The 26,716-nt window shown below is 41.0% G+C and overlaps 1 protein-coding gene across 6 annotated transcripts in view; it reads right to left on the bottom strand.

Annotated features, from left to right (window-relative positions):
* LOC136844872 (coiled-coil domain-containing protein 50) overlaps positions 1 to 26,716 on the bottom strand; it is a 184,738-nt gene that overhangs the window by 139,765 nt on the left and 18,257 nt on the right. For 5 of the 6 annotated variants that reach the window (XM_067114135.1, XM_067114134.1, XM_067114138.1 and 2 more), the window contains exons 2-3: positions 1,224 to 1,286; positions 563 to 701 (exon numbers count right to left, since the gene is read on the bottom strand). In XM_067114135.1, coding sequence (XP_066970236.1) covers positions 563 to 701; positions 1,224 to 1,286 — 202 coding nt within the window. The remainder of the gene's footprint in view (positions 1 to 562; positions 702 to 1,223; positions 1,287 to 26,716) is intronic. The other variant, XM_067114136.1, reaches the window with a different exon arrangement.

Genomic DNA, 26,716 nt, shown 5'->3' with positions numbered 1-26,716 from the left:
TTCGGCAGTTACGCGGCGGCGTAAGAAAAAAGTTTGTTTAAAAATTCACCATAAATTGAAATATTGTGCTAGAGACTTCCAATTTGTTGCAAAATGAAGGTACATGATTGAATATTACTAGAATGTAAGAGTTTTAGTTTACAATTGCGTTTTTCGACCATTTCGGTCGAGTCAAAGTTGACCAAAGGTTGAAATTTTTTGTAGTCGACGTACGGTACGTCCACTTGGCACCCAACAGACAATTTTAGTCGACGTATGATACGTCCAGTAGGCGTTTAAGGGTTAATAAATACTTGAACAGAAATACCAAGATTTTAAACTGCCTATTCCATCTACCTGTTAGCTTCCAAGGGTCTTGAACAACAAATACTTATATAAATCTTCCTAACCTAATATGTGTTTTCCTTCATCTACATCTAAGTTCTGTCAGTCCTTTTGTTTGCCATGATACACATTACTATGCAAAGACAACCACACAAAACACTCACAACACTATTAACCTTGATAACATAGATTCAACAAACAATATTGATACCATAAAAAAATACCATATATAACTTACTGCTGTGCTAAAGAAAGTTCATAAGCTGTTTGTGCCACTGCAGCTTCATGGTCCTCCCTTATCTGTTCCTCTCGTGCCTTGGGGGCATCTTGTCGAAGAATTTGATTGCGTTCTCGGTTACTCCCAAGATGCATCTGATCTAAAAATCAATTGAAGATTTTATTTCCATACAATATTTTACTGTGTTTGAAAATGCATATTTATCATTATAATAATCCTTAATATTACATCACAAAACCAAAACCACAATTCACATTCCACTGGACAACCAGAAATAAAGCATGAATTGTGCTATACAAAACATCCTTACTATATCAAATCCACCAAACAACCACATAAGAAGTTTAATCTTAACACACAAACAAAATTTTATTCATACTAGTACAGTATATTAAACTTGCAAGATACAGTAACCTTATGTCATTTTTTTCAGGATTGTTGTCATTTGTTCCACACCACTAATTATTCAGAATACTTACAACAGTTTCAATGTCTACAAAACGCATTCCTAATAAAATGGAAATAAATTTCAAGCACCAACAATTTTTTTTAGAGTTTTAAATATAGAACAGTACTATATAATACAGCATAAAACACCCAACAACATAATGTAAAATGTGACAGATATGCAGTTACTATGTAGGTAATGTACAGCACTTACATTCTTCACTCTGAAGTCTGTAGGCAAGGGCCTGGTCCTCATGCATCAACCACTCCCTGCAAACTGGGAGAGAATGTCACCAATGAGTAAAATGCAAAGTTGTACTTCTTTTCTACTGTTAAGCAAATAAGTAAAAAGCTTTGCTATAAGGCCTGAGTATCTTTAAATGTTAAAACTGCAATGCTTGAGAATAGTCCTACAAAATCAGGGTCTTGTTATTATTATAAACTACTTTCTCAAGAAAAATATGCCTTCATCAATTTTTAATATGGATCTGTATACTGTATAACAAATACATCTTTTGCAAAAATGTTGCCATGTATGAAATTTACTTATAGTTCAATTAGTGTAAAGGAAAAGGGAAAATATATCATAAAAACATTAATAATGTTAATAATCATTAAGTACAGTACATTTATACATATGAACTAAATATTACATACAAGCCCTATGAAGTACTACCATGCACTTCAAAAACATTAAGTCACAGAAAGATAAATGCACCTCACTTTCACACAATAAGATACAAAATTAATTAAACTAGTATACTGTACATAGTTTCATGAATTAGTGAGAGTCATTACATATTAACAGGAAAAGCTGATAACAAAGAATAAATTGCTTTTTTTCACTCTCCTCACCTCTACCTGTGTTACCTTTTGAAGCCATTACTGAATATTCTTTAGTTGAATTTACAATTAAATGCTTAATACCAAAAGTAAGCTAAAACACTTTTGTACTGGCATAACAGTATCAAGTATGACACATTATAATATTAAATATTTTGCGAACAGTTTACATCAAACACTGTTTATAATGTCCATATCCAAATTTAAAGCATTTGAGTGTAGAAGGAAAAACTTTTACTTTCAACACACAATAAATAACACCTTTTAAAGTTATAACATCAATCCTTTATACAAATAAAGCAAAGTCACAAACAAAAAAATCACTCTTAGCAACAATACTGTGCATCCCCTCAAGATGTAATATGATATCTTTGGTTTCCTGCTTGGTATACAGAGCATGTGCAACAGGAAATATCAATACTTGCATGGATCAATCTTGGGAAAGTAACTATGAAGGGGAAAACCCAAGGAGCTAACCAACAGCATTTGAGTAATCAATAATTCACTGCAACTCATGACCACATACAAAGTATTGATTGCAACTGAACATGTGCTGGTCCTTAACAACTATAAATATATGACATGACATTTCCTGTTACTTTACTCTATCCCAGTCATTATGGCTTTAAATTGGGCTAAATCATACTATACATCATCAAAGGTGATTATTAAAATCTTGCTCAAACAGGTCCACAGAGATTGAACAAATAATTTGCCAAAATTAATTACTTTGTAAAGACAAAAACATTCCACCTCCCGTTTAAGTGCTCTATTACCCAGAAATATTCAAGAACATTCCAAAATCTACAATCACCTGCTAACATGAAAGATGTATTAAAATTCCACAACCTAGCTCACATTCCTGTAGTACATATATTTAAAAAAATACAAAAGATAAACATTCTTAAGAATCAAAGATTGTCAAAATGCAAAGTCAAGGCAATCTTTACACAATTTCAGAACATTTATGCATAATTTACACTTTAAAGAGCTATACAGATAACTCATACCTCAAAAGATTTACAGTAAACCTAAAAACATTCACATTAACAAAAAGGGTACTAAATTGTCAGCATTCCTCAAATTCTGTATGCTTGTGATGTGCTTGAAATCCTGAGAATTCAAAATATCACTGCTGACAGTTGAAAGGCACAGTGTTAGGTCTCATCCTATTACACATACTCTAAGAGAACTTTCATCTCTAAGCTCAAAAAGCTTTTCTCTCAAATTCATATCATCTATTCAAGAGGTGAAATTGCAGTTATCAGAAAAGACTATAGTATCCCTAGCGTACTTGGTGAAAAGGGGGGGCCCCCAATAGCTTTACAGCGTTGACATATCTCCGTTTCTAAGTTACTCGTGGATCATGGATACCCTTTCCTTCCTAAGACCTTGACCTGTTATAAACCTCTTTGGTATTTCCTGGTTTTGTTTCTCTTGTAAGCAACTCAGTTTAGCACTAACTCTTCTTTTAGAAATGTTATTACCATAAATGAAGATATGTGATCATAAATTAAAAATGAAATTTAAATATTAACTATCACCGGGTAACTCTCTCCTTCCTTTAATTGTCAATTCATAATTTTGGACTGTTGTGTTTTTTACATCGCATTCAGTAATTACAGTATCAGGCTTGTTTGTCTTCTTTTAATCAGTAGAGTTTTTCTTTCGATTCTCTGGTTTTTGCTTGCATTTTACGTATTGTTGAGGTTGTTTCACAATTGCACAAATGTCAGTTGAAAAATAATCTCTGTGCATTGGAAATGTGCTCTCTCTCTCTCTCTCTCTCTCTCTCTCTCTCTCTCTCTCTCTCTCTCTCTCTCTCTCTCTCTCTCTCTCTCAGATTCCTTTTATTTTTAAATGTAAGTATAGTATTTTTTTATTTTTATTATTTTATGCCATAGTTTGGCTATGCTTTATTATTTTATTAGTTGAAGTTACATTGGTCTACCTTTAGGAATTAAAGGGCTCATTAATGTGTTATTCATTTGTTTGATGGCTGATGCCTCGTTTTGGGGAGATATCCATTGTTCCTTGTGTTGACCTAGGGGTCCTCTAATGGAATGGGTTAATCCAAGGCTACTGACCCAAAACTGTAATTGTTTCTTCCTCAACATCGCCTTAGGGTAAACGCAGATATGGCAGCACGTGAGGAAAGTGGTGTCACATTGTCTTAATTAATATTTTCCTATTCTATTTCTAACAATATTATTATCATGAAACTGCCCTCAGTTATAAAGAGATGTGTTTCTTAAATAAAGCCTTTATGTTAAGAATTGAAAGGGAGTCTTCAACAGCCTTATTTGCACAATGAGGAAAGTACATTTGGCATTGCTCTTTCACCCCCAAGACCCTCCTTTGACCAAGTATGCTGGGTAGACTATAAAGTGAAAACTATTAAAACGATCATGTTCTATAAGATATTTAACCTAATGATACGGTCATTACCACTGTGTATATTACCTTTAAAAATAACATTTTGGTATTACAGTACTATAAAGATACGTACTGGTTTTACACTAAATAACACACTGTATAACAATGTACTGTAGAGTACAATATAGAAGTACAGTACTGTACATGTAGAAGGTAAGGATACATATTGAAATCATTATGCAAGAGAGAGAGAGAGAGAGAGAGAGAGAGAGAGAGAGAGAGAGAGAGAGAGAGAGAGAGAGAGAGAGATTGTCCATCACTAATTTTTCTTATTCATTAACACGTAATCAACAGACTGAACCGTGGGGGAGACTGCTCGGGGGCAGACACTACCGACCTCCCTTAGGCTACCAGTTTGACTCCTCCCAGGTGCTGGGGAGTATGCCAGGGACCTTGGCCTAGGAGAATCAGCGGACCGAACAGCCACCTCCTCCACTACCATTGCACTATCACTGGGGCCCACAGGGTGCTCTGACTCACTTTTATCCATCAACACTTTCACTGATGACACTAACTTAGCGATCAACTGCACAATTAATTCTATGTGCGTGTCGATTTTCGACTCCAGACCGACGATGGTGTTGGGACTGGAAACGTTAGAGCCAGGTAAAGGAGAGGATTGCACAGGTGGAGGAGATGGAACGGGATCAGAAGAAATTACAGGTGCAATTGCATCCGACTTAGCAGATGAATCCTGACTAGCTAAGGCTTTACTAGTTTCCCCAGCAATAGCTTTCCTCTTTCTATCTCTGGCCAGTTTCTTAAGATGTGAATCTAAAGTTTTTCACTTCTTTAAATCCCATTCACTACATTCCTCACATCGTAAATCAACTGAACAAGTTTGTCCCCTACACTGGACACATATAGTGTGAGAGTCATAAGATTCCTTAGTAAGCCTAGTATTGCAGTCTTTGCTACAGTACCTAATACTGGAACTACTAGTGTCAGACATCATGGAAAAAATTCAAAGACAAGTCCAAAAAATGGGCGAAAAGTTGTAAACCGATGATCAAAAATCGTCTAACACTATCTAAATTGTGCCGACAGGCTACAAAAATAAATACTTCACCAATCGTAGATAAGAACAGACAACCTGCAAAGTATCAATTTCAAAATTCAAGCTGCTGCCAACCACAGTCCTTCAACCACAGCCGGCAGAAACAAATTGAAGCTCTATGCTATTTGTACCTATTCTTCCCCCGAAAGTGGGTAGGGCACGTCGCCATAACCAAAACAAACTAGCGTGACCTGCAATTTCAAAATTTTAAGCTGCCGGTTAAAAGAAACTAATAGCTATGTAATTACTGGGTAAGTTACTTATATAAAATTAAGATTTTTTCATATATATGAGTTGCCCCGTGAGATTTTGTATTTTCATAAATTAATTTTTATACCTTATCAATTAATTTACATTTCCTCGTGAATATTAAAACTGAGTCAACTGAAAATGTTGCAGACTCTAACAAAACTTCACCAATCGATCCATTTCCAAAAGTTGATAACCGATGTTAGTTGTATTTTGGGCATTTGCATAACACGTTTAACGGTTGTTATCACTGTTCATTCTGAGCATTCGGAAGCTGGTTCACGTGGGCTGCTCATTAAGTGTCCATGTGTCAGATGGGTATGGCCCATTCGGAGACATTAAAATTACAGTACTTGCGCATGTCCTTCTCTCTGGTACAATGAACTCTCATTTTATAACTCCAGGTTTTACGCCCAATGGAGTACATGGTACTTAGTCGGTCACGTTCCGACAGTTCCATATCAACGCTTTGGAGGGCGGTGACAGTCTTCCTGTCCTTGGAAACTTCCCCCCCCAAGAGGTTTCCTTTTAGGCTGGTTCTGAACAAAACAGCAATAGTGCGCTGCGTAAACAGGTGGTTTTGGGCTGAATTGCTCCATTCAGGTTATGGTTCATTCTTCTCCATAACCAACAGACGCAGGTGCCTCTGTCTACCACCCTTCTCGTAGGGGTCCAAAAGGTCACTGCTTTTTCCCTATCCAGGGCCTCCCCTGGTGTCGGAATTACGGAGCATCATTCAGGTAGTCTTGTGACCTTTTTCCTGGGCCTGGAAGTAGGTCTGTTTGCAACCCAATTCAGCCACAAACTATCAAGCTGTCCCGTCTGGTATAAACTCAGCCTGCGTCAGCCCCTCAAACTCTGATGTCCTGGCTTTGTGGTCTTTGTGAATCTTACAGTTGAGGAGGAAACTGATATTGGTCCTGTTATTACTGTTTTCCTGAAATCAGTTAAGGGATCCTACTCTACTGCAGTATGGTTCTGCAGTTAAGTAACTAGCACTCTTCACATAGTTTTCGAAGCTATAGTACTGATGCGACCGCATTGGCCTCGAGGAAAGTGTTTTGTTGGAACCAGACTCACAGGCCCTTAACTTTCATCCCTAAGGTCTGTGTTTTCTAAGAACAGTACTTGATCCACATTCGGTTTCCTGGTCTTTGAGTAATGTATCGGAGTTAGCTTCGGTAACCAACAATCACCTTGTTCTTATCTTTCCTTGTTAAGGAAGTCCCAAAAATTTTTAATCAGCTTAGCTTCTAGTGTTAGTTTTCCTGTACTGTCTGCCCTGTCTGGCGGAACCAATCAGTTTGGTTTGTCTGGAACTAATCAGTTTGGTTTCCCCTCTTCAGGGGTAGTGTTGTGAATTCCTCACCCTAACTTTCTATCTACATTGAAGGTCCTCATTTTCGGTGGTCACCTAAGTACTCACCTTTTACAAGGTCTGTTTCTGTGTCCAGTTTTCTCCTTGCAGGCTTTTTAGACTGCTCAATTTTGTCAGGTCCTCTCCTTTAAAAAAGGGGGCACTGTCATTGGGTCTGCTATTAGGCAGGAAGTATTTTCTTAATACAAGCCTATTCAGGTGCTATTCTAAGCTCATGATCTTAGACGGTGACCACTTACATTATTTTCATTACATGAACTTAGAGGACCTTACTTATGTTCAGGGTAGAATTCTCCTAGTTTTCAACGTTTCTATTTAAGTCTTTAATAGCATAAGAATGATGTTTATTTCTCTGTTACTATTTCACCCGGGTGACACGGGACCCGATCCAGAAAAGGATTTTGACAAAGGAAAAATCTATTTCTGGAGAGGGGCCCGTGTCACCCTGTGACCCACCCCTGTTTTTCATTCTCTCCCTCCCTTGATAAACTTCATTCTAGTGAGGTGGGTGCTAACATGGAATGCGGCTAGTGTTGCCTTGTATACAGTCCGCGAGTAGTGCATGGGCTTGTATCGGCACCTCTCTCGTTGGGACTTTTGACATTGGGAATCTCTATAGGATAAGGTTCCGTGTTTTTGTAGTTCACCCTTTTTCCATACACGACTCCATCTAGTGGAGCTCGCTCTGGGGTAGTAACTCCAGCATTTCATTTAGCTTTCTCTGGTATCTAGCAACGGAATTACCTAGAAATAAGTGCTGAATGGACTATTTCACCGGGTGACACGGGCCCCTCTCCAGAAATAGATTTTTCCTTTGTCAAAATCCTTTTATTTTCAGGTTCTTATTCCATTTATTTTGCCATCTGTTTATAATGCCTGCTTTTATATGTGTTATATAAACATTAACTGGGATATTTACATTGAATCAAGTCTAATGGCTGCTTCTTTAGCTGCTTTATCAGCCTCTTCATTTCCCTTAACCCCAATATGGGCAGAGATCCAACATGACTCTATATTTTTCCAATTATTATATAACTTATGGAGTAATAGCTTTATTTGTTGTACAATGTTATTTTTCGGTTTGTAACTCTGAATGGCTTCGATGGCACTTCTAGAGTCACTAAAAATTACAAAATTATTACATGAGGTTTCTTTCATTATTTTTATGACTGATGCTATTGCACTTAACTCAGCTGTAAATATCGATGCATTATCAGGTAGAGAGAATTGATAAATTTTGTCTTGGGATACTGTAGCACATCCCACTCCATACTCTGTGATTGTTTATAAATACAGTACATCTCTTAATTCAAATAATTTTTTTGTTTGAGAATCACTTGTCAGAATTCTCAAGGCACTCTTCATTGTTACAAACTCTCTATGGAGAGACAGTGTAGTTCAACACAATCAACTTGTAAAGATGAGGTTGGTGATGATCTAAAGGCTCCTGAACATATTGTAAAGATGAGGTTGGTAATGATCTAAAGGCTCCTGAACATATTCTAAGGCCTTCGTTATGAACTGGTCTAACATTTTCAGCGTTGCGCCTGATGCCGAGCCATATATTTCGCTTCCATAGTCAGTGATAGATAACACTGTTGTTTTATACAGTAAAGTAAGATTATGTCTATCAGGTCCCCAAGTAGTGTTTGATAGTTTTTTAATTAGATTTAATACTCTTTTACATTTAGATTGCACGTATGTTATGTGAGCTTTCAGTGCAAGTGAGTATCAAATACTAATCCCAAAAATTTTGCTGTTTGGCTAATTGGTATACTATGGTTTCTGATTTTTAAATCTATTTCTTCACCTTTATCCACTTTTTTATTTTTATAAAACATTACTTGAGTCTTTTGTATTGATAATTTAAAGCCTACTGATGAGGCCCATTAATTTATTTTTATTATAGTTTTATTAATGATTCACTCTGCATGTTTTAAGCGAGGTGCTGAATATATGGCAAAATCATCCATATACAAGTTAATTTTAATTCCAATATGTAGATTATTACTGGTGTCATTTATTGCTAAAATATACATTGTGCCACTAAGGATGCTTCCTTGTGGAACACCATTTTCAAGTGGAAATGTACTTGACAATACATTATCAATTCTCACTTGAAATGTGCGTTTTGTCAAAAAGTTTTGGATAAACCTGGGTAAATGGCCACGGATGCTGTTTTTAATGTAATGTTTTTAATATCACATATCTCCATGCAGTATCATATGTCTTTTCAATGTGAAAAAAGACAACTACAGTAATTTGTTTCGTTCAAATCCTCTTGATATGTGGTCTTCTAAGTTAGATGGAGAATCCAATGTGGATCAGCCAACATTGTGACCCAAACTGAGTGGGAGTCAAAATTTCATTTTCTTGTCTTTGCCATGTTAGTAGAGCATTTACCATTTTCTCTAGTAATTTACATAAACAACTTGTTAAAGAAATTGATCTGTAATTGTTTACATTACTGGGATCCTTTCCAGGTTTGGGGATAGGAATAATTATAGCTTCATGCCATTCATCAGGAAATAAATTTCGAACTCATAAGTGATTATAAAACTCTAATAAGTATGACTTGCCAAAGGTGCTAAGTGACAGATCATCTCAAAACAAATATTGTCACCTCCAGGGGCAGATTTATTGCTGTTCAGGAAAGCAAACTCCAACTCTTCCATATTAAATTTTCTATTATAATATATATCTTCTTTGGTTTCAAAATTTATTGTTATTAATTCTATACTATTTTTCTTTGTGCAGAAGTGTTCATCTAAATTTCTGTCACTGCTTACTTTTGCCAAGTTTTCTCCTATTACAATAATTTTTTCTTTTAGATCAAGCATTCTTTTCCCATCTTTTATACAGTGTGTCTAGGTGGTTTAACATGGGTACCATTTATTTTCCTGAATTTTCCAACATTTTTTGTATGGGAGTATTATTAGAGAGATCTGATACATATTTCCTCCATGAAATGATTCTTTCTTGAATTACTTCTTTTTTAAATTTTGCAGACATTTTGTTATATATAGAGATTTTAATGTATCAATTTCTAATAATAATATAGTTAGTTTTTGTATATTTTCTTCAAATATCGGTAATGTTTTATTTATTTTACTGAACTTTGTATTCAAATGATCTAATCGTCTTCCAATTTGGTGTTTTATTTTTATCAACTCTGTTATTTTTTCAGACCACCATGGGACTTTGTGTTTTGCCCGATAAGATTTTGATTTTGGTATTACTTAATCTGCAGCATTTTTAATGAAATCAACAAGAAATCTATTTGTTTTGTTATGATCTTGTACATACTCAAATGGTGGGATATTCCTAGTGTGGAATTCATACAGTTCCCAATCTGCTTTATAAATGTTATATTGAAGGACATGCTTGGCAGGATTATTCTGTAATAATGAAATTAATATTGGGAAATAATCACTGGTGTGTAGATCATCAACTGTATTCCAATCCAATCTGTCTACTATGTTTGTTGTACAAGTAAAGTCTACTGAGGAAAAAGTTCCATATGTTTTTGGAAAATATGTGCTGATTTTCTTATCATTTATACAGCAAATGTCATTTGAATCTATGAATTCCTCTATTTTACTTCCTGTGCTATATGAGTTTGTACAATTACAGTCCCATACTGGGTTGTGAGCATTAAAATCACCTACTACTACTGTAGGTTCTTTGGCATTGTTAAATAATTCTTTAAGTTTATCAATGTCATAGTTTTTATTGGGTTGGTTGTATAATAAATTATAAATTACATAATTATCGTTTTTTATTCATATTCTAATACTCGATATTTGCACGTCAGTAAAGTTTACAGGTACTGTACTTTGATAAAACATACTTTGTTATGTACATGTACAGCAGTACCTAAATTTCTTTCTTCCTCTAGATGTAGATGATAAGATATATTTACCTATTATTGATACTGTTTTGTTGACATGTTGTAAACACAATATCATTGGTTTAGATTCTTTTAGACATCTATGTATTTCTCCTATATGTAATCTGTTCTGTAGACCATTATGTTACATTGTATAATATAGCTACTGAAAATATTATGTTACAGCTGTCGAGTTTTACTTTCTTTTTCTGTATCATCAGCTTGGATTTTTTCTAATAATTAATTTACTCACAACATTCACAATGCACGTGCAACCTTTTCATGGGTACTCAAATCCTTGGTTTCTTTTTTTCTATATTTCAAAAAATTTCTTATGATGTTTGTTAAACCATCTTTCGTTATGTTTTTGTTATTATTGCACAATTCAACAAAACAATTGTTACATACACATGTGTTATCATGTACATTTCTTGTTTCATTTGTTCTTGTACCAATTATTGGAGATGGAGTAATCTCTTCTCCCTTGACAATCTATGGTATGGTTCTCTTCAACTTCTTCAATATTTTGGACATCTGCTTCCATGGGTTTTACTATTATTTTAGGAGATAAAGGTATATTCTTAGCTTGTTTTTGTTCTTCAAATCCTTTGTCTTTGGTTTAACTGAAGTTTCTCTATTAATACTGTAGTTGGTTTCTTTGTTCTGGGTGGTGTTCTCTCCAATGGTCTCTTTTTATCTTTAATTTCTGGTCCATCACAACTTTCCTCTGCTACTTTTGTAGTAGCATCATCTTGTGCTAATTGCATTAATACTTTAAATGAATTTGATAAAATATTATCCATATCATTTATTTATTACCAATTTAGTTTTTGTAAGGCATTTTCTTCTTGGGATTTCTTTTTCTGTTCCGTTACTTCCATCTGTAAGCGTTTCTGTTTCATTACTGGTTTTTGTTACTGAAGAATATGTATGTTTTTTAGAAGGATCTTGAATTCCTCTCACTTTCAGTTCCAATTTAGTTTTCTTTATAGACATCCCAGTCCTTTCTTGTAAGATTTTCAATTCTGTATTTACATATAAAACATGCATTCTTTGGACCTTGAGTGATGATCTTGCCCACAGTTTACACACTTTGGCCTTCTATATTTCCATTGTGTGGCATGTTCGTCAGAACCACAATAAGCACATATACGTTCGTTTTGACAATTTTTCTTTGTGTGCCCATATTTACTACAATTTTGAAATTGTAGTGGCTTTGGAAGATAAGGTCTCAGTTCTCTATTTTGGCCCCAATTTTTTTTTTTTTATTGAGGTATATCTTGACCCTCAAATTTTATTTTTTATTTTATTCGTAATACTTTATTATTTTGTTTACTTGGTATTGTATATACCTCATAATCTTGGACTTTGGGATATCTTATTTTAAGAGATTACAACAGCATATTCTTACCAACCAGTTGGTCATTATTTTCAGGAAGTACAATAAGTACCCTGAATGCTGTTCATAGTGTCATGCTTCTTTACTTTTACATTCACACTGTCAATGGCTTTTATGGATAAATAATCTTCAGATTGGTTTTTTGTTGAGGCTTCTATAAGCCACGTCTTTATTTTTATTTGTCTGAACAACATTTCTGTCATTGAATGTCTTTTTAATAAGAAGTTTTCCATATTTAGGGCTGAAATTTGTTGCTCTGTTTCCATGGTTAGAAACCTTGACCAACTTCCACTCACAAAAAGGGAATCGAAGTGAGTCAAGGTTGTGTCAAGACAATATTTACTTTATTTAGGTTTGCTCTGTACTGGAGCATAGGGTTCCTAAACAGTTGTCAGAGGAGGCCCAAAGGTACTCAAATCTTTATTTTTAAAGAGTCACTACCATCAAAGGGCCCAAAGGTACTCAAATCTTTATTTTTACCGAGTCACTACCATCAAAGGGCCCAGAGGTACTCAAATCTTTATTTTTATCTATCATAAAGATTTGAAAGAGAGAAAAAAAATTAACCTGAAAACCTTAAAAACGTATCATCAGCTTTTCATGAAGTCTATTCTTCCACCAATGGCACAAGTGAGAGAAGACTCCCAAATGTCCAGGTCCCTACCCTACCCCGCAAGGGATGGCACAACATGATTAGAGTGCCCAAGTGTAAGCCAAACCCGCTTGCTAGGACTGAGACTATTCCAAGAATACAATCATCCCCACCCTAATCATGTTAAAGGCAAACCAGCTAGATTGCCGAGAGTCCTATCCCCAGAACCAGACACCCCCCCGGAATCCATGGTCCAGCCCTAAAGAATGGTTCCGCCCTTGAGCTATCAATCTGATATCACTCAGGTCCGAACATTATTGGGCAGTTGATGCTCCTTCCACAGTTCCCACAATTTGGCTTCAGATATAAACCCAATCCCAGCTACGATATCTTTTCCTATTTATCAGGTCTTATAAATTTTACAAAAAGTGGATAATTCCACAAGATTAGTCCAAAGAGATATATAATAATATATGAGACTCCTGGACTCAAACCCGGGAACAAATTCCTGGGGTTCAAGAGCCCCCTCACCACGTCAAGGTGGTCCCACATCGAGGGGGCCAGTACCACAGTACTGCCAATGAGAAACCATGGATAGTACCAATAGCCTGGGCAGGTCTACTGGGGCCAGTGCCAGTACACAGGGAGTCCGAAGAACCCCCAGTAGCAGATGCACCCATGCGCTCGGCAATGGGAGCAGCTTTACTAAAGACCTGGGTAGGAAGCGTGCTGGGGGCTGGTACCAGTACACCAGAGATCTATAGAACCCCAGAAAGGTTGCACCCATACACTTGGCTGCGGGAGCAGCAGTACTGAGGGCCCAGGTAGGAAGCCTACCGCCCTGGTGCCAGTACCACGGGGGTCCAAAGAACCCCTGGTAGTGGCTGCACCTACGCATTCAGCAACGGGAGCAGAGGTACCACAGTACCACTAGCGCCAGTACTGGGGCTGGCACCAGTGATCTGGGTAGGCGGGGTACCAGGGTCAGTGCCAGTATACCAGGGTTCTGGAGAACCCTGGGTAGCCATTGCACCTGTGCACAAGGTAACGGGAGCAGAGGTACCAGGATACCACTAGCGAGGCACCAGGCATAGTACCGGCGGACCGGTACCAGGGCTGGCACTGATGGTCTGGGTAGGCGAGCTACCAGGGTCGGTACCAGTATACTATAAGGGTTCCGGAGAACCCAGGTAGTCATTGCACCCAAGTGCAAGGCAATGGAAGCACAAAGCAGCCTTCCTCTTCTGCTGTTTGCCAGCTTGGAAGTAGAAGTGGGGGGGAGGAGGAGGCGACAACACTCGACGACGAAGACAACAATGACGACTTCTCCTCTTCTTGAATTTGCCAAGCATGCCTTCGGCAACAGCATGTGGAGAACATCACCAACAGATGATGTATATGGCAATATCTGGGAACTCAATCCCAATATTGCATGAAGGGTTACCAAAGGAATAGGAGCAGTCATACAGCTAGCACACACCATGGAGAGTAAGTTATCCCAGGTACAGTCGGACCAGATACTGGCAAGCCCCTCGAGCCAATTAAGTTCATTATTGACACTCAGCTCTCCCAAGGGGCCTTGAGAGGCACATAACCCTCTAAGGTCCTCGGCCTCCACAACACCTGAAAAAAGAAGTCTGTTTAGATTATTTATTACACTCATGTCAGGGTGTGACATATGATAGAAAGTGATAATAAATGAGGATCAATCTCAAAAAAGAGAGAAACTGAATACACAGTCTGTCCTTCCCTGGACAGTGCCTAACCCAGCAGCTTCCTCTTCAAAAGGCTAAAGTGACTGAGGGGTTTGTGTATAAATACATCACAAACAGAAATCACTCATAAATATACTGTATCAACAAAAAACAAAACAAAAGAAAGCAAACAGCAGTCTGGCAGAGAAGCACAGAGACGACGGCAGCCAAAAGCAAAGTGTGCAAACCGACAAGTGGGCAGGATTTCCCCCCTACCATCAGTAACCAATGACCTTGTCTGAAAGTTAACAGCAGTTCCAGCCCAAGTTCACGAGCAAAATCCTTTGTAAAGACAAAAGGTTTGCATTTGCATAGGAACAATGCCCATACAGACCCAACTACCATGATAGCCTCCACTTCCATGTTTGAGGAAACAGAGGACTCCAGGCATTCCTCTGAGGAAGTCCTATCTCTCTATCCTCTTCAGCATGAAGGGAGCAGGTGCCCTTTAACCCTATGAAATGAGGAGAGCCTACAGTGAAATTCCCTGTAATAAGGGTAGTAACAAATGAGAATGGCACTCCCTCACTGTGGGGGTTTGTCTTCAGAAATACTACAAATTTTTTAAGTAATTTTATTTTTCCTAACATACAAACCAGAAGGTCTTTACATATGATTTTGCTTGCAGCACGAGCTGAAACAGCCATTTAGCTTTCAAACAAGGTGGTTAACTATCGACAATAAGGGTGGAAGCCCCACCCACTCATCGGTACGCTCCACTTTGCCTTTCAGCCGAGGTATCAGAATTAGGGGTGGCTGAGGTGAGCCACAAATGTAAAGACCTTCACGTCTGTATGTAAGGAAAAAATACAAAATTCGTAGTTTGTTCCTACATGAATACAAATCTTCAGTCTTTACATAGGAGACTTACCCTTTGGTGGATGGATTCTGGGTTAAATCTCTGAACCGCCCGGTAGTTCTGCTCACTTGGGCCTTTTTTCCTGGTCTCAAAGAGGTTCTGTTAGGTTAATAAGTAATACAGTAATTATCTTGGTTACATGTTTGTGCCTTGCTTGGGGGATTTCACTACATTTTTTTAAACCTGCTTCTTTTAGAGGAGGCAGATCACGAGATATGCTTGTGATGTGAGACAGGAGTTGCGGACCAATCATCTACCTCAAACCACTGAATGAATTTGTGTAGTAAAATCCCTTCAAGATGGAGATAGCGGACTTGGAATAGCAATCCGTCTGAGAAGGAAACCTTCAAGCATCCCTGGATCTCAAGGATTCATATTTTCATGTCTCTACCCACCTGGAATCAAGGAAATACCTTTGCTTCATCTGGAAGAGGAAGGCACTTCAGTATGAAGCCCAGTGTACCTATGTATAAGCCTATCAATTGTTCTTCATGGATGCATCAGATAAGTAGAAACTTCGGAGGTACTAGTACTTCAGTGACTGTCTGAAGATTTTGGTGACAAGTGCTGAACTGAGATGACGCATGACCTTGTTATGTCAAGTTTGCCAAGACTACAAATTTATTGTCAACCAGAAATCAAACTTAGTATACACCTTCGACAAGAACCATATATTTGGGTAAGGCAATCAAGACAGTCCAAGAGGATTTAGTTGGCCTTACAAGCCAGGATCAGGAAACTGTCATCCTTGATAGTTCTGACGACATCCAAATCCTCCAGTCAAGCTAAGGCAGCCACTGATAGGGCACCTTATGTTCTGGTGAAACTAGTTCCTCACAGCTGCTCCAGGTTGCAGTTACTTTAAATGTAACTTTTGAGGTTGTGCTCAACAGCTGACTTGACCAGGAGACTATCCAACCGTAGCCTTGAAGGTTCTTTTAAAGGACCTTCAATGTTGGCAGCACCCTGATCACTAGAAATGGATACAAGAGGGAGGGATCATTGTAGTGCTTTTTCCTAGGAGATGCAAACAATCCCCAACCCAAATAGACTACTGGAATAATAACAGACCATCCTACTGATAAGCAACTGCCTTTGACCTTCTAAACTTAAGGTAAGTAATATGCTGAGTGTGAGTAAAATGCTGGAGGGTCCAAATAAACATATTCCTTCCACCCCAAACCAGATAGGACCAGCATCCTAGGTTAGGCTAGGAGGCACTCCTGCAATTAATACCATTGCCACACATTGTGGCTAATGTTAAGGCGAGTCCAAAGCTCCCAAATAAAACAGGATCCAGCATATTCAGTTGAGTTGGGTTGTTAAGATTCAGAATTATAAATACCAATGACACATATTTTGGCTAAGTCGTGGGAGGGTTCCTAGATGATTTATCTTCTCCCATCCAACTAACCACACACTCCCACATTTATGACCTAGTGTAAGAGGTTCTGTTAGGTTAATAAGTAATACAGTAATTACCTTGGTTACAAGTTTGTGCCTTGTTTGAGGGGTTTTGCTACATTTTTTAAACCTGCTTCTTTTGTTTTTTTTTTTTTTGTTTTTTTCTGAGTCCAGTCCCGTGTCAGCCGGTGAAATTCCATTACAGCACGAATTTCTAGGTATAACCTTGCTAGATATACCAGAGAAAAAGAGCTTTCAGGAAAGCTGGGGTTACTACCCCCAGTCGGCGTCTTCTAGGAAGGCGTCGGTATAAAGAAGGGTGAGTGAATTACCACTACCACGAAACCTACTCGAAAGATCTCTCCTTATCAAAATCCCCGAACAGAGCGGTGAGCCGTTACAGCCCCCACACTCAACACACCCGCCAGGACGGCGACACCAGCGCCACCTACCTCATTCCATTTTCTAGCACGTGAATCTACGGTTTATTTTGTGTGCTCTTCCATCATTTTGGATTTTTTCTGCTTCTACGATGGCATCGAGCAGCTTTACCATTTCCAAGTTAAGTACCATCTTCTTGTGGGGTTTTGTTCTATTTTTTGGCTGTTATAGTCTCGTATTTTCATAAATATTGAGATCTTATTATGTCGCCACGGCGTCCCCAGCCAGCCATGTCGACCGCGAGGCGTCTCCTTCTGTTCTTTTCAGTTGGAGTTGTCTCCTCGTCGTTATAGATATTTTGCCCCCTTGGTTCCCTTCCTGGTGGTTCCTTGCGGTGGCTCCCCTTTTATGAATTACGATCATTGGCCTACTGGCCTTTGTGGGAGTGATGCCCGTCCAGGTCCCCCCAGGTTGGGTTCCTATTGTTTTGGTCTTACTAGGCTAATTAATTTGGATTGAAGATGGTGCTCTCTTGTAGTTTTATTTTTATTTTTATTGTTTTTATTATTTTATTGAGTGGTTTACCTCGGGTGCTGGCGGCAGCCTCAGATCTAACCGCTTCCCCGTGGTAGGCTACGCTCTCTGTTGAGCACATTTTAGTTTTTATGAGTGTTGGTTATCTTGTGGGGTAGGCTTGTTAGCTTCCTTCCCTTTGCCCTGGGTGGAGAGTTCAGGTTGAGGGAGTTTTGTTGCTGTTTTCCTCCGGGATCGTTTTTCGGTGGGCAGAGTGAGCCCCTTGGTTCTCTTCCTCCAATTGGGGGGAATCGAGTTCTTAGGATGTGTTTCCTCTAGGCTAGTCGCCCCCTTGCCTGCCATTCTCGATCCCTGCTGGTTCTCGGCTCAAATTTCTCTCCCAGTTGCTTCCTCCTTCCCTTTTCACTCCTCGTCCTAGCCTATACTAAGGTTAGGTCCTTATTAGGCTTCGCCTAGGTAGGAGTCGGGCTTGGGTTGGTTGCTTCCAGTCATATTGCCCCTCCAAGATTCATGGTCTGGGAGGTATGGTTGCAGCGGGTGAGGTATGGTGCAGTTGAGCGGGTGAGCTTCTCCCCGTCTCCTGTTCCTTCCTGGTAGCCTACTCCTCCTCCTACCTTCCCCCTCCTCCTCTCCAGCCTTGCTCTACTCGTGCGGGTGACGCTAGATGGCGTTTTCTCCGAGTTCGGGACTTCTCTTGTTGGTTGAGGGATTCGCTCCCTCCCATATTGTCCCCAGCATCGCTGTATTGGGGTTGGTGGTTTTGTTTACTCGAACGCGTTCGAGTCACATTCGTCTCCCCGTTGGTTTACGTTGACACGGTATTTATATATATTGCTCACTCTATGTTATGAACATATGAGCATTTTACCCGTCTTGTTTCTCCGGCGGGAAGTAAGGGCGGAAGGTTTTTCATTATAGGGGAACGGATCCCTCCGTCCTCTTGAGTTCTTACCATCACTTGTTACTGTTTTTATTTTTAGATAAGTCTGTTATCTACAGGAGTACTCTCCTTTATTCATTATATATAAATACGTGAGTCCAGTCCTATACCAGGGGTCTCCGCCGTTATTTTACTGGCAGCCCTTATGGTTAGTTCCTGGTCTCTCTCCCCTTCATTCCCCGGAGTACTCCGGGGTCTGAAATCCTACCTTCCACTCTGTGTAATTTAGAGCTTATTGGCCCAGTTTATGATAGGGAGTTCTTCTCCGCCGGAGTATCCCGGTTGCAGTTGAATTCCCGGCCTCGCCAGCTTTAGTTTGCTTAGGGTGGGAGGTTCATGTACTTTTCTACTTACAGACTGTTCGCTGTGAGGAGCCGGGGTGCACCGCCTCCCTCCAACAACCCTACGGTCACGTAGTTTGTCGGACCCACGCTGGTTGTGCGGTCCGCCTGGATGATCTGATTGTTTGGCACCCTGATGGTTGTGAGGTTTGCTTTGCTCTCTGCACAACTGTCCAGGATGAGTTGGTAAGTGACAGTCTTTACATTACTCTTGCTTTATGCTCCTCATATTGTATATTATACATTGTTTATGAGGTTCCCGGAATGGTTTTCGTCCTTAGCTAATTGTTGGTTTTCTTACAGGCGGACGAAACTTCCAAGAAGTCTGCCTTGGAATCCCTCCGGGCCTGGGTGGCTGGGTTTGGAAGGAACGTTCCGTCGGGGAAGCCCTACGTCCTCGACGCTAGGTTGAGGGACTTACTCTACCCCGGCGCACGGGTGGCGGCCGCAGTGCCTGAAGATCTGGCCACCCCTATCATCCAGCAGATCCGGGATGAGACCCAGCCACCCCAAGCGGATATCCTCTACGCTGAGGTCTCGGAGGATGTTGCCGCCATTAATCTCAACCTGGAACCGATGAATGTAGAGCAGGACCAGGTGGTAAGTGGTGAGGTAGGTGAGGTTGTTGGGGCGGGCCCCCCTTTATTTGACTCCCCTGCTTCATCTGTTTCTTCTTTTACAGGCTTTGTGAAGTCTTCCTCCTTGGGTGATAGAGCTCCATCTGCTATCCCCAAGTTGAAGTTGAAGACTTCATGGAAGGCGAAGGGCTTCAAGTCCTCGTCTTCCAAGAAGGCATTGCCCTTCCCCCCGTCGAAGGCTAAGGTCTCAGGACCTGTAGCCTCCGGGAGCAAGTCTGGTTCCTCCAGCAAAGGGCGCGAGTAAGAGGGCTGCAAAACCAAGCCCTCCTCGCCAACCTGCTTTCGATGCAGAGGCCTTTGCTAACCAGCTTTATAAGCGTTTTACGGAGGACCTGGATTCGAGATTTAGCGAAATCTCTGAGAAGCTGGCCAGTCATGATAACATACTGGCGGGAATGGCTCACCCACCCCCAGCCGAACCACAGTATGTTATCCCCGACACTGCGGACCTCCCGCCGTTCGATGTCGGTAACCCTTGGCGGTTCGCTCTCCGGGCCATCCAACATGATGGCAAGCTGACTCTTGATGGTCTTGGCACGAGACGGTTGGAGGAATTGGAGTTCTTCCCCCCCGATCTCCTGCCCCCTTACCCAGGCCGTGAGGCTCACGGAGGAAGCCTGGATTCGGTCGGACAAGGTTCCTAGGGAGACTGTCATCGTCCCTAGGGACCAAGCTCAGTCGGCTCTCCTGCGCACTCTGACGGAGTGGCAGGCAGATAACACGAAGTTGACTCCTTTCAAGGGGAACTTCACCATGTTCGCCCTGGGAGACAACCTTCCCACCCCTTGCTTGGACAAAGTCGCTCTGGCTACGCCCGAGCGTTTTTTTGAGGGTATTCCGTTACCTCAGCTGAGGGAGACAGACCCTACTTCCTGGTATTCCCAGGAAGTAATGAGTTCTGGACAGGCGCCCGTCCACTTTCACGGTCGGGAAGCTGGACCCCTTCTGCGCCTCCACGCAATTTAGTGAGCAGCTCCCCAAGCTGCCGGAAGCTCTTTGAAAGCGGAGTTTGATGCTCGGGTTAAGTTAGCCCGGTCGTTGAACTCCGTATGCCTTACTGAAGCTACTGCCGTCTCCTGCTCGGACGAGCCCTTCTTTCAGGTTTTGGCTAAGTCCTTGCTGCTTGGTTTCCAGTCTGACTTATCTGAATTTATCATGGCCAGACTGGAATGTAGGAAGTTCATCTTCGCCGATGCAACTATCCGTCACGAGCCTAACAAGCTCGTGAAAAGCTCGATCTGGGGACCTAACCTCTTCCCTGAAGAGGAGGTCACAAGTGTTATGGCTGAGGCTACACGGGCCAACCAAAGTCTTCGTCTCGCTGGGGTATTTCAGCCTACAAGCGTAAGACCCCAGAATCGGGCCGCCCCCAATCGAGAGGAGGTAAACGCTTCAGGAGGCATAAGAGGCCTCACCATCAGGCGGTAGTCCAAGCCGTCCCGGTCTCGGCAGTGGCACAGCCTTCCACTTCTAAGGCTCACCCCCAACAGTGCGTGCTGGTCCAACCAGCTGCACCCTCATATGTGGCCTCACCAGCATACAACCCCACATATGAAGGCCGTGGTTATTTTCACGGCCTTAATAGGGTTGCAAGGGGAGGAAGAGGCAAAGCCCCTCATAGAGGAAAGCCCAATACCACCCCAAGGGGGAAGACCTGGACGTGGTAGGGGAATAAACCCGCTCCCTCCCACTGAGAGAACACAGGTAGGCGGTCGCCTGTTTTGGTTCAGGGACCAATGGACCTTCAGCCCTTGGGCACACAGCATTGTGTCCAAAGGCCTAGGATGGAGCTGGATCAAAACCCTCCTCCTCTAACCAGGTTTTACCAGCCACCCACAGCAATCCTAAAGGATTATGTGACAGAATTGCTCAACAAACGAGCAATAAAGAAAGTAAGGCACCTAAAGTTTCAAGGCAGGTTATTCACTGTTCCCAAAAAAAGACTCCGATCAGCAAAGAGTGATCCTGGATCTGTCGCGTCTAAATCTCTACATAAAATGCGACAAATTTCGCATGCTTACGGTAGCTCAGGTGCGGACTCTACTTCGCGTGGAGCCGTCACCACCTCTATCGATCTTTCAGACGCTTATTATCACGTCCCGGTTGCGGAACTTCTCTCAGTTCCTCGGTTTCAGACTCGGGAATCAAGCCTACTCCTTCAGGGTCATGCCCTTCGGTCTGAACATTGCGCCCAGGATATTCACAAAGCTGGCGGACACGGTAGTACAGCAACTCCGGTCTCAAGGGATATCCCTAGCAGCATATTTGGACGATTGGATAATTTGGGCACCAACAGTGCGGAGTGTCAGAAAGCCACGTCCATAGTCATCAGTTTCCTGGAGTCGCTTAGGTTTCCAACTGAACAGAGAGAAGTCCCGCCTGACCGAGTCCCGGTTTCAGTGGTTGGGTCTCCAATGGGATCTGTCATCTCACACGCTGTCCCTTCCGCCTCCCAAGAGGAAGGAGATAGCATCTCTCACCAGGAGATTCCTCAAAAATCCATCAGCATCCCGCCAGTCCCAAGAAAGGGTCCTTGGGTCTCTTCAGTTTGCCTCAGTGACAAACCTGCTATTAAAAGCGAAGTTAAAAGACATAAACAGAGTGTGGCGGAGTCGAGCCAATGTCAAGCTCAGAGACAAGGTCTCCTCTATCCCTCAAATCTTAAAGACAAGGTTGCGACCGTGGGCCTCGGTCAAAGGCTTGTCCAATACAGTTCGCTTCAATTTCCCCCTCCGGCACTAGTAGTTCACACAGACGCTTCCCTAAGCGGCTGGGGATATTCACCAAAACAAAAGTACAAGGAACGTGGTCCACAATGTTTCAGCAGTTCCATATAAACACCCTGGAAGCTATGGCGGTATTTCTAACTTTGAAGAAAATCCGCCCCCAACCGGATTCATATCAGGTTGGTATTGGACAGCGCAGTGGTAGTTCATTGCATCAACAGGGCGGCTCCAAATCAGGCCGAGTAAACCAAGTAATGGTTGCTATCTTCTCCCTGGCGAACAAGCACGGCTGGCACCTGTCAGCCACCCACCTAGCGGGGTGCGGAACGTGGTGGCGGATTCCCTGTCCAGGAATGCTCCGTTGGAGACGGAGTGGTCCCTGGACGTGGAATCTTTCAAGTGGATTTGCCGCCGGGTTCCGGGCCTCCAAGTGGATCTGTTCGCAACGGAGAGCAACTTCAAGCTCCCCTGTTATGTGGCTCCCAACCTGGACCCTCAGGCGTTCGCCATAGACGCAATGACAGTAGATTGGAACAGTTGGGAGAAGATTTATCTTTTCCCCCCAATAAACTTACTGCTGAAATTTTACACAAACTCAGGACATTCAAGGTCAATTAGCCCTAGTAGCTCCCTATTGGCCGAAGAGCAATTGGTTCCCTCTTCTTCAGGAACTGGGATTACGGAGTCTTCGGATCCCCAAGCCCATTCTGACTCAGACAGTACAAACCAAGACTGTGTCAGCTTCCTCAAGAATTCAGAATGCCCTAGTTTTATGGACTTTATAAAATTCGCAGCTCAAAAAGGAGCGAACATTGACCCTGTCAACACTCTGTTTTTAGAATCAGATAAAAGAGATTCTACTATTAGACAGTATGATTCAGCAGTCAAAAAATTAGCCTCCTTCCTAAAAGCATCTGAAGCCAAAATCATGACAGCTAATTTAGGAGTTTCCTTCTTTAGATCATTGTTTGAGAAAGGCCTAGCTCCGGCCACTATTACCACAATCAAGTCAGCATTAAAGAAAGTATTTCTTTACGGCTTTAAAATCGACCTCACAGATTCCTACTTTTCATCTATCCCCAGAGCATGCGCTCGTCTGAGACCAGTATCACGCCCACAGTCTGTTACGTGGTTTCTCAATGACGTCCTTAAGTTAGCATCAGAGATGGATAACTTTCATTGCTCTTATCAGGATCTGTTAAGGAAGACTTTATTTTTGATTAGCTTGGCTTCAGGTGCTAGAATCTCAGAGCTGTCGGCTCTCACTAGAGGTGATAATTTTGTGAACTTCCTCCCGTCTGGAGAGGTCCTCCTTTCCCCTGACCCTAGATTTTTAGCTAAGAACGAAGACCCACAGGACAGGTGGTCTCCTTGGAAGGTGGTGCCCCTTCCTCAAGACCAGTCTTTATGTCCAGTTTATACACTTAAATCTTACCTTTTAAGAACTCCACAGAGTAAGTCGGGTCCTCTTTTTATCAGGGAGAAAGGTGGTACTCTTTCACTAAATGCTATAAGACAACAAATTTTATATTTCATTAAACAGGCCAACCCAGATTCAGTCCCCAAGGTTCATGATATTCGAGCAGTTGCTACTTCCATTAATTACTTTCATAATATGGACTTTTCAGAGTTATCTAAATTTACGGGTTGGAAATCACCTCTAGTGTTTAAACGCCACTATTTAAAAACGCTCAAGCCCTGAAATTTTCTACCATAGCTGTGGGAAGTGTCATCTCCCCACCTTAATTAATCATATCCTTGTCCTTTCCTTTCCCCCGCCCGCCTGCCTCATTTACTTTTCTGCTTATTCTCCTGGTTGATTATACCTCACTGCCTGGCTCCTCATATTGTTGTTTCTTGTACCTGTTGCTGGAAAAAGCGTAATCTGAAATGCCATGATTGTTTCTCTTGTGGGGTACTGGACAGTTTTTATTTGGTTCCATGTACCCCAGATGAATGTATATATTAATGTTAATTGATTTTGTCTCTTACGTGTTTAGCCTAAGTTTACGTGTATAGTATTAAGGTTATATTTGCAGTTATTTTATGCGCTTTTCATGTTTCACCTTGCTTTAAGTAATTTTAAGGTTTTTGGGGCTTTTTCTCCGTCGTGCCGGGGACCTGCCCATGTTTCATAGTATTAAGTTTGTTAATGTGCCTTAGATTTAATATGCCTTAGTCTTAGTGTTCTTGCTACACGGAAGAGATTGCTTAATTAAAATTATTTTGGTAAAACTTTTGCCTTTCCTTCAGATTACCCCTCCATTTCTTTTTCCTAGTAGTTGCAGCCTTGGCATGATTCTCTATCACGATTTCACCGGCTGACACGGGACTGGACTCAGAAAAGGGATTTTGACAGAGGAAAAATCTATTTCTGAGGAAGGTCCCGTGTCACCCGGTGACCCTCCCTGAATTACCTAGTACTCTCCCCTCCCTCTTGCACATGCCAAGTCTGGGGTTAGTGCTAGCATGGAATGAGGTAGGTGGCGCTGGTGTCGCCGTCCTGGCGGGTGTTTGGTGTGGGGGCTGTAACGGCTCACCGCTCTGTTCCGGGGATTTTGATAAGGAGAGATCTTTCGAGTAGGTTTCCGTGGTAGTGGTAATTCACTCACCCCTTCTTATACCGACGCCTTCCTAGAAGACGCTCGACTGGGGTAGTAACCCCAGCTTTCCTGAAAGCTCTTTTTCTCTGGTATATCTAGCAAGGTTATACCTAGAAATTCGTGCTGTAATGGAATTTCACCGGGTGACACGGGACCTTCCTCAGAAATAGATTTTTCCTCTGTCAAAATCCCTTTTTTGCAATTCCCATTTTGGTGTTCCTCATCCAGAGACCCCTTATTTTCCATTGTACTAGTCCCCCAGTAACTGTCAGATACTATATAGGGATCTGGAAAACAGAACAATGAAAGAGCTTTTCCATTAAGAAGAAAGACATCCTTCAAGGTAAAAAATATTCAGAAAAGAGTGATATCCAAGAAATGGGGCATTTTCCATTCTAAACATCCATACTTTTTTAAATCACAGCACCAAGCTGGATTATTGTTCTCTTCTTTGTCTGTGCTGACAGGTCTTCCCTTCCATAATGACTGGTGTATCTCATGATGTCACTACACTGCTGCACATGTGAAATCTCAAATCTTGCATTTTAGAATATTTTTTTCTTAATTTACTACATATCATGGTCATTATAACTATACATGCATAACAGTGGCATCATGATGTTTCCAGAATTTACTTTCCAGTCTTGCTCAGCCAGTTTCACCATGCGTTTGAAAGTGTTTCTACATTTTCATGCCCAAATCTAAGAAACCATGCACTCAGTTCCATACATCAACTTACCCTAGTTTACAGTTATCAAGAGCATTGAAGTTATTTTTCTGATTCTAACAAGTCTGACATTCATTTCTGAGTGAATTTTTACTTTAATACTAGGACACTCACATCAACACCGTGGTTACTACCAGCCCTGTTGGTACGAATACTACATTACAAATGAAAGACAGTAATTATCTCTGCAACAGGTAATAGCAATCGATTCCAGTAAGTATTTTGTATTGAATTGAATATAGAATTTAGGCCAAAGGCCAAGCACTGGGACCTATGAGATCATTCAGCGCTGAAACGGAAATTGACAGCAAAAGGTTTGAAACATGTAACAGGAGGAAAACCTCACAGTTGCACAATGAATCAAATGTTAGGAGAGGGTGGAAAGTAAGATGAAAGAGAGAGAATATGAAAGTAGGTACAGTAAAAGGAACAAAATGGGTTGCAGCTAGGGGCCGAAGGCACACTGCAAAGAACCTTACGTAATGCCTACAGTGCACAACATGAGGTGCAGTGATGGCACTACCCCCCTACGAAGGCTTTTCGTATTAAGCATATCAAGATGAGTTAAGAAAAAAGCAGAAAAAAACTCCAGTATCAAGATCAGGTATTAAAGTAAAATAATACTGTATACCCCTGTTTTTTACTTATTTTTTCTAACCCAGTCAAAACTCTGGGTTCCCATAGAGTTGCTGCAATGGGTTAACCATCGTTTGAGGTGGAAATAAATATCAGACTTGTCAAAATCGCATATCAAAACAATAAAAAATACCATCTATTTCTTCAGTTTTAGAATTCCTAGTGTAACTATAAAAATTTACCCTGGCAGATTGGAGGGTTTAATCACTATTAATCCCAACCTCACAAAAAATCTTAAATAGGCCAACCAACCATTAGAGGTGTTTGCCATTTGTCATCTATATACCAGCATATTCAAATTTTGGTTAATGTAAAGACAGC

The sequence above is a fragment of the Macrobrachium rosenbergii genome, chromosome 13 (genome assembly GCF_040412425.1).
Source record: "Macrobrachium rosenbergii isolate ZJJX-2024 chromosome 13, ASM4041242v1, whole genome shotgun sequence".
NCBI lineage: Eukaryota > Metazoa > Arthropoda > Malacostraca > Decapoda > Palaemonidae > Macrobrachium > Macrobrachium rosenbergii.
The sequence above is the reverse complement of the archived record's forward strand: the minus strand, read 5'-3'. Positions and strand labels throughout refer to the sequence as shown.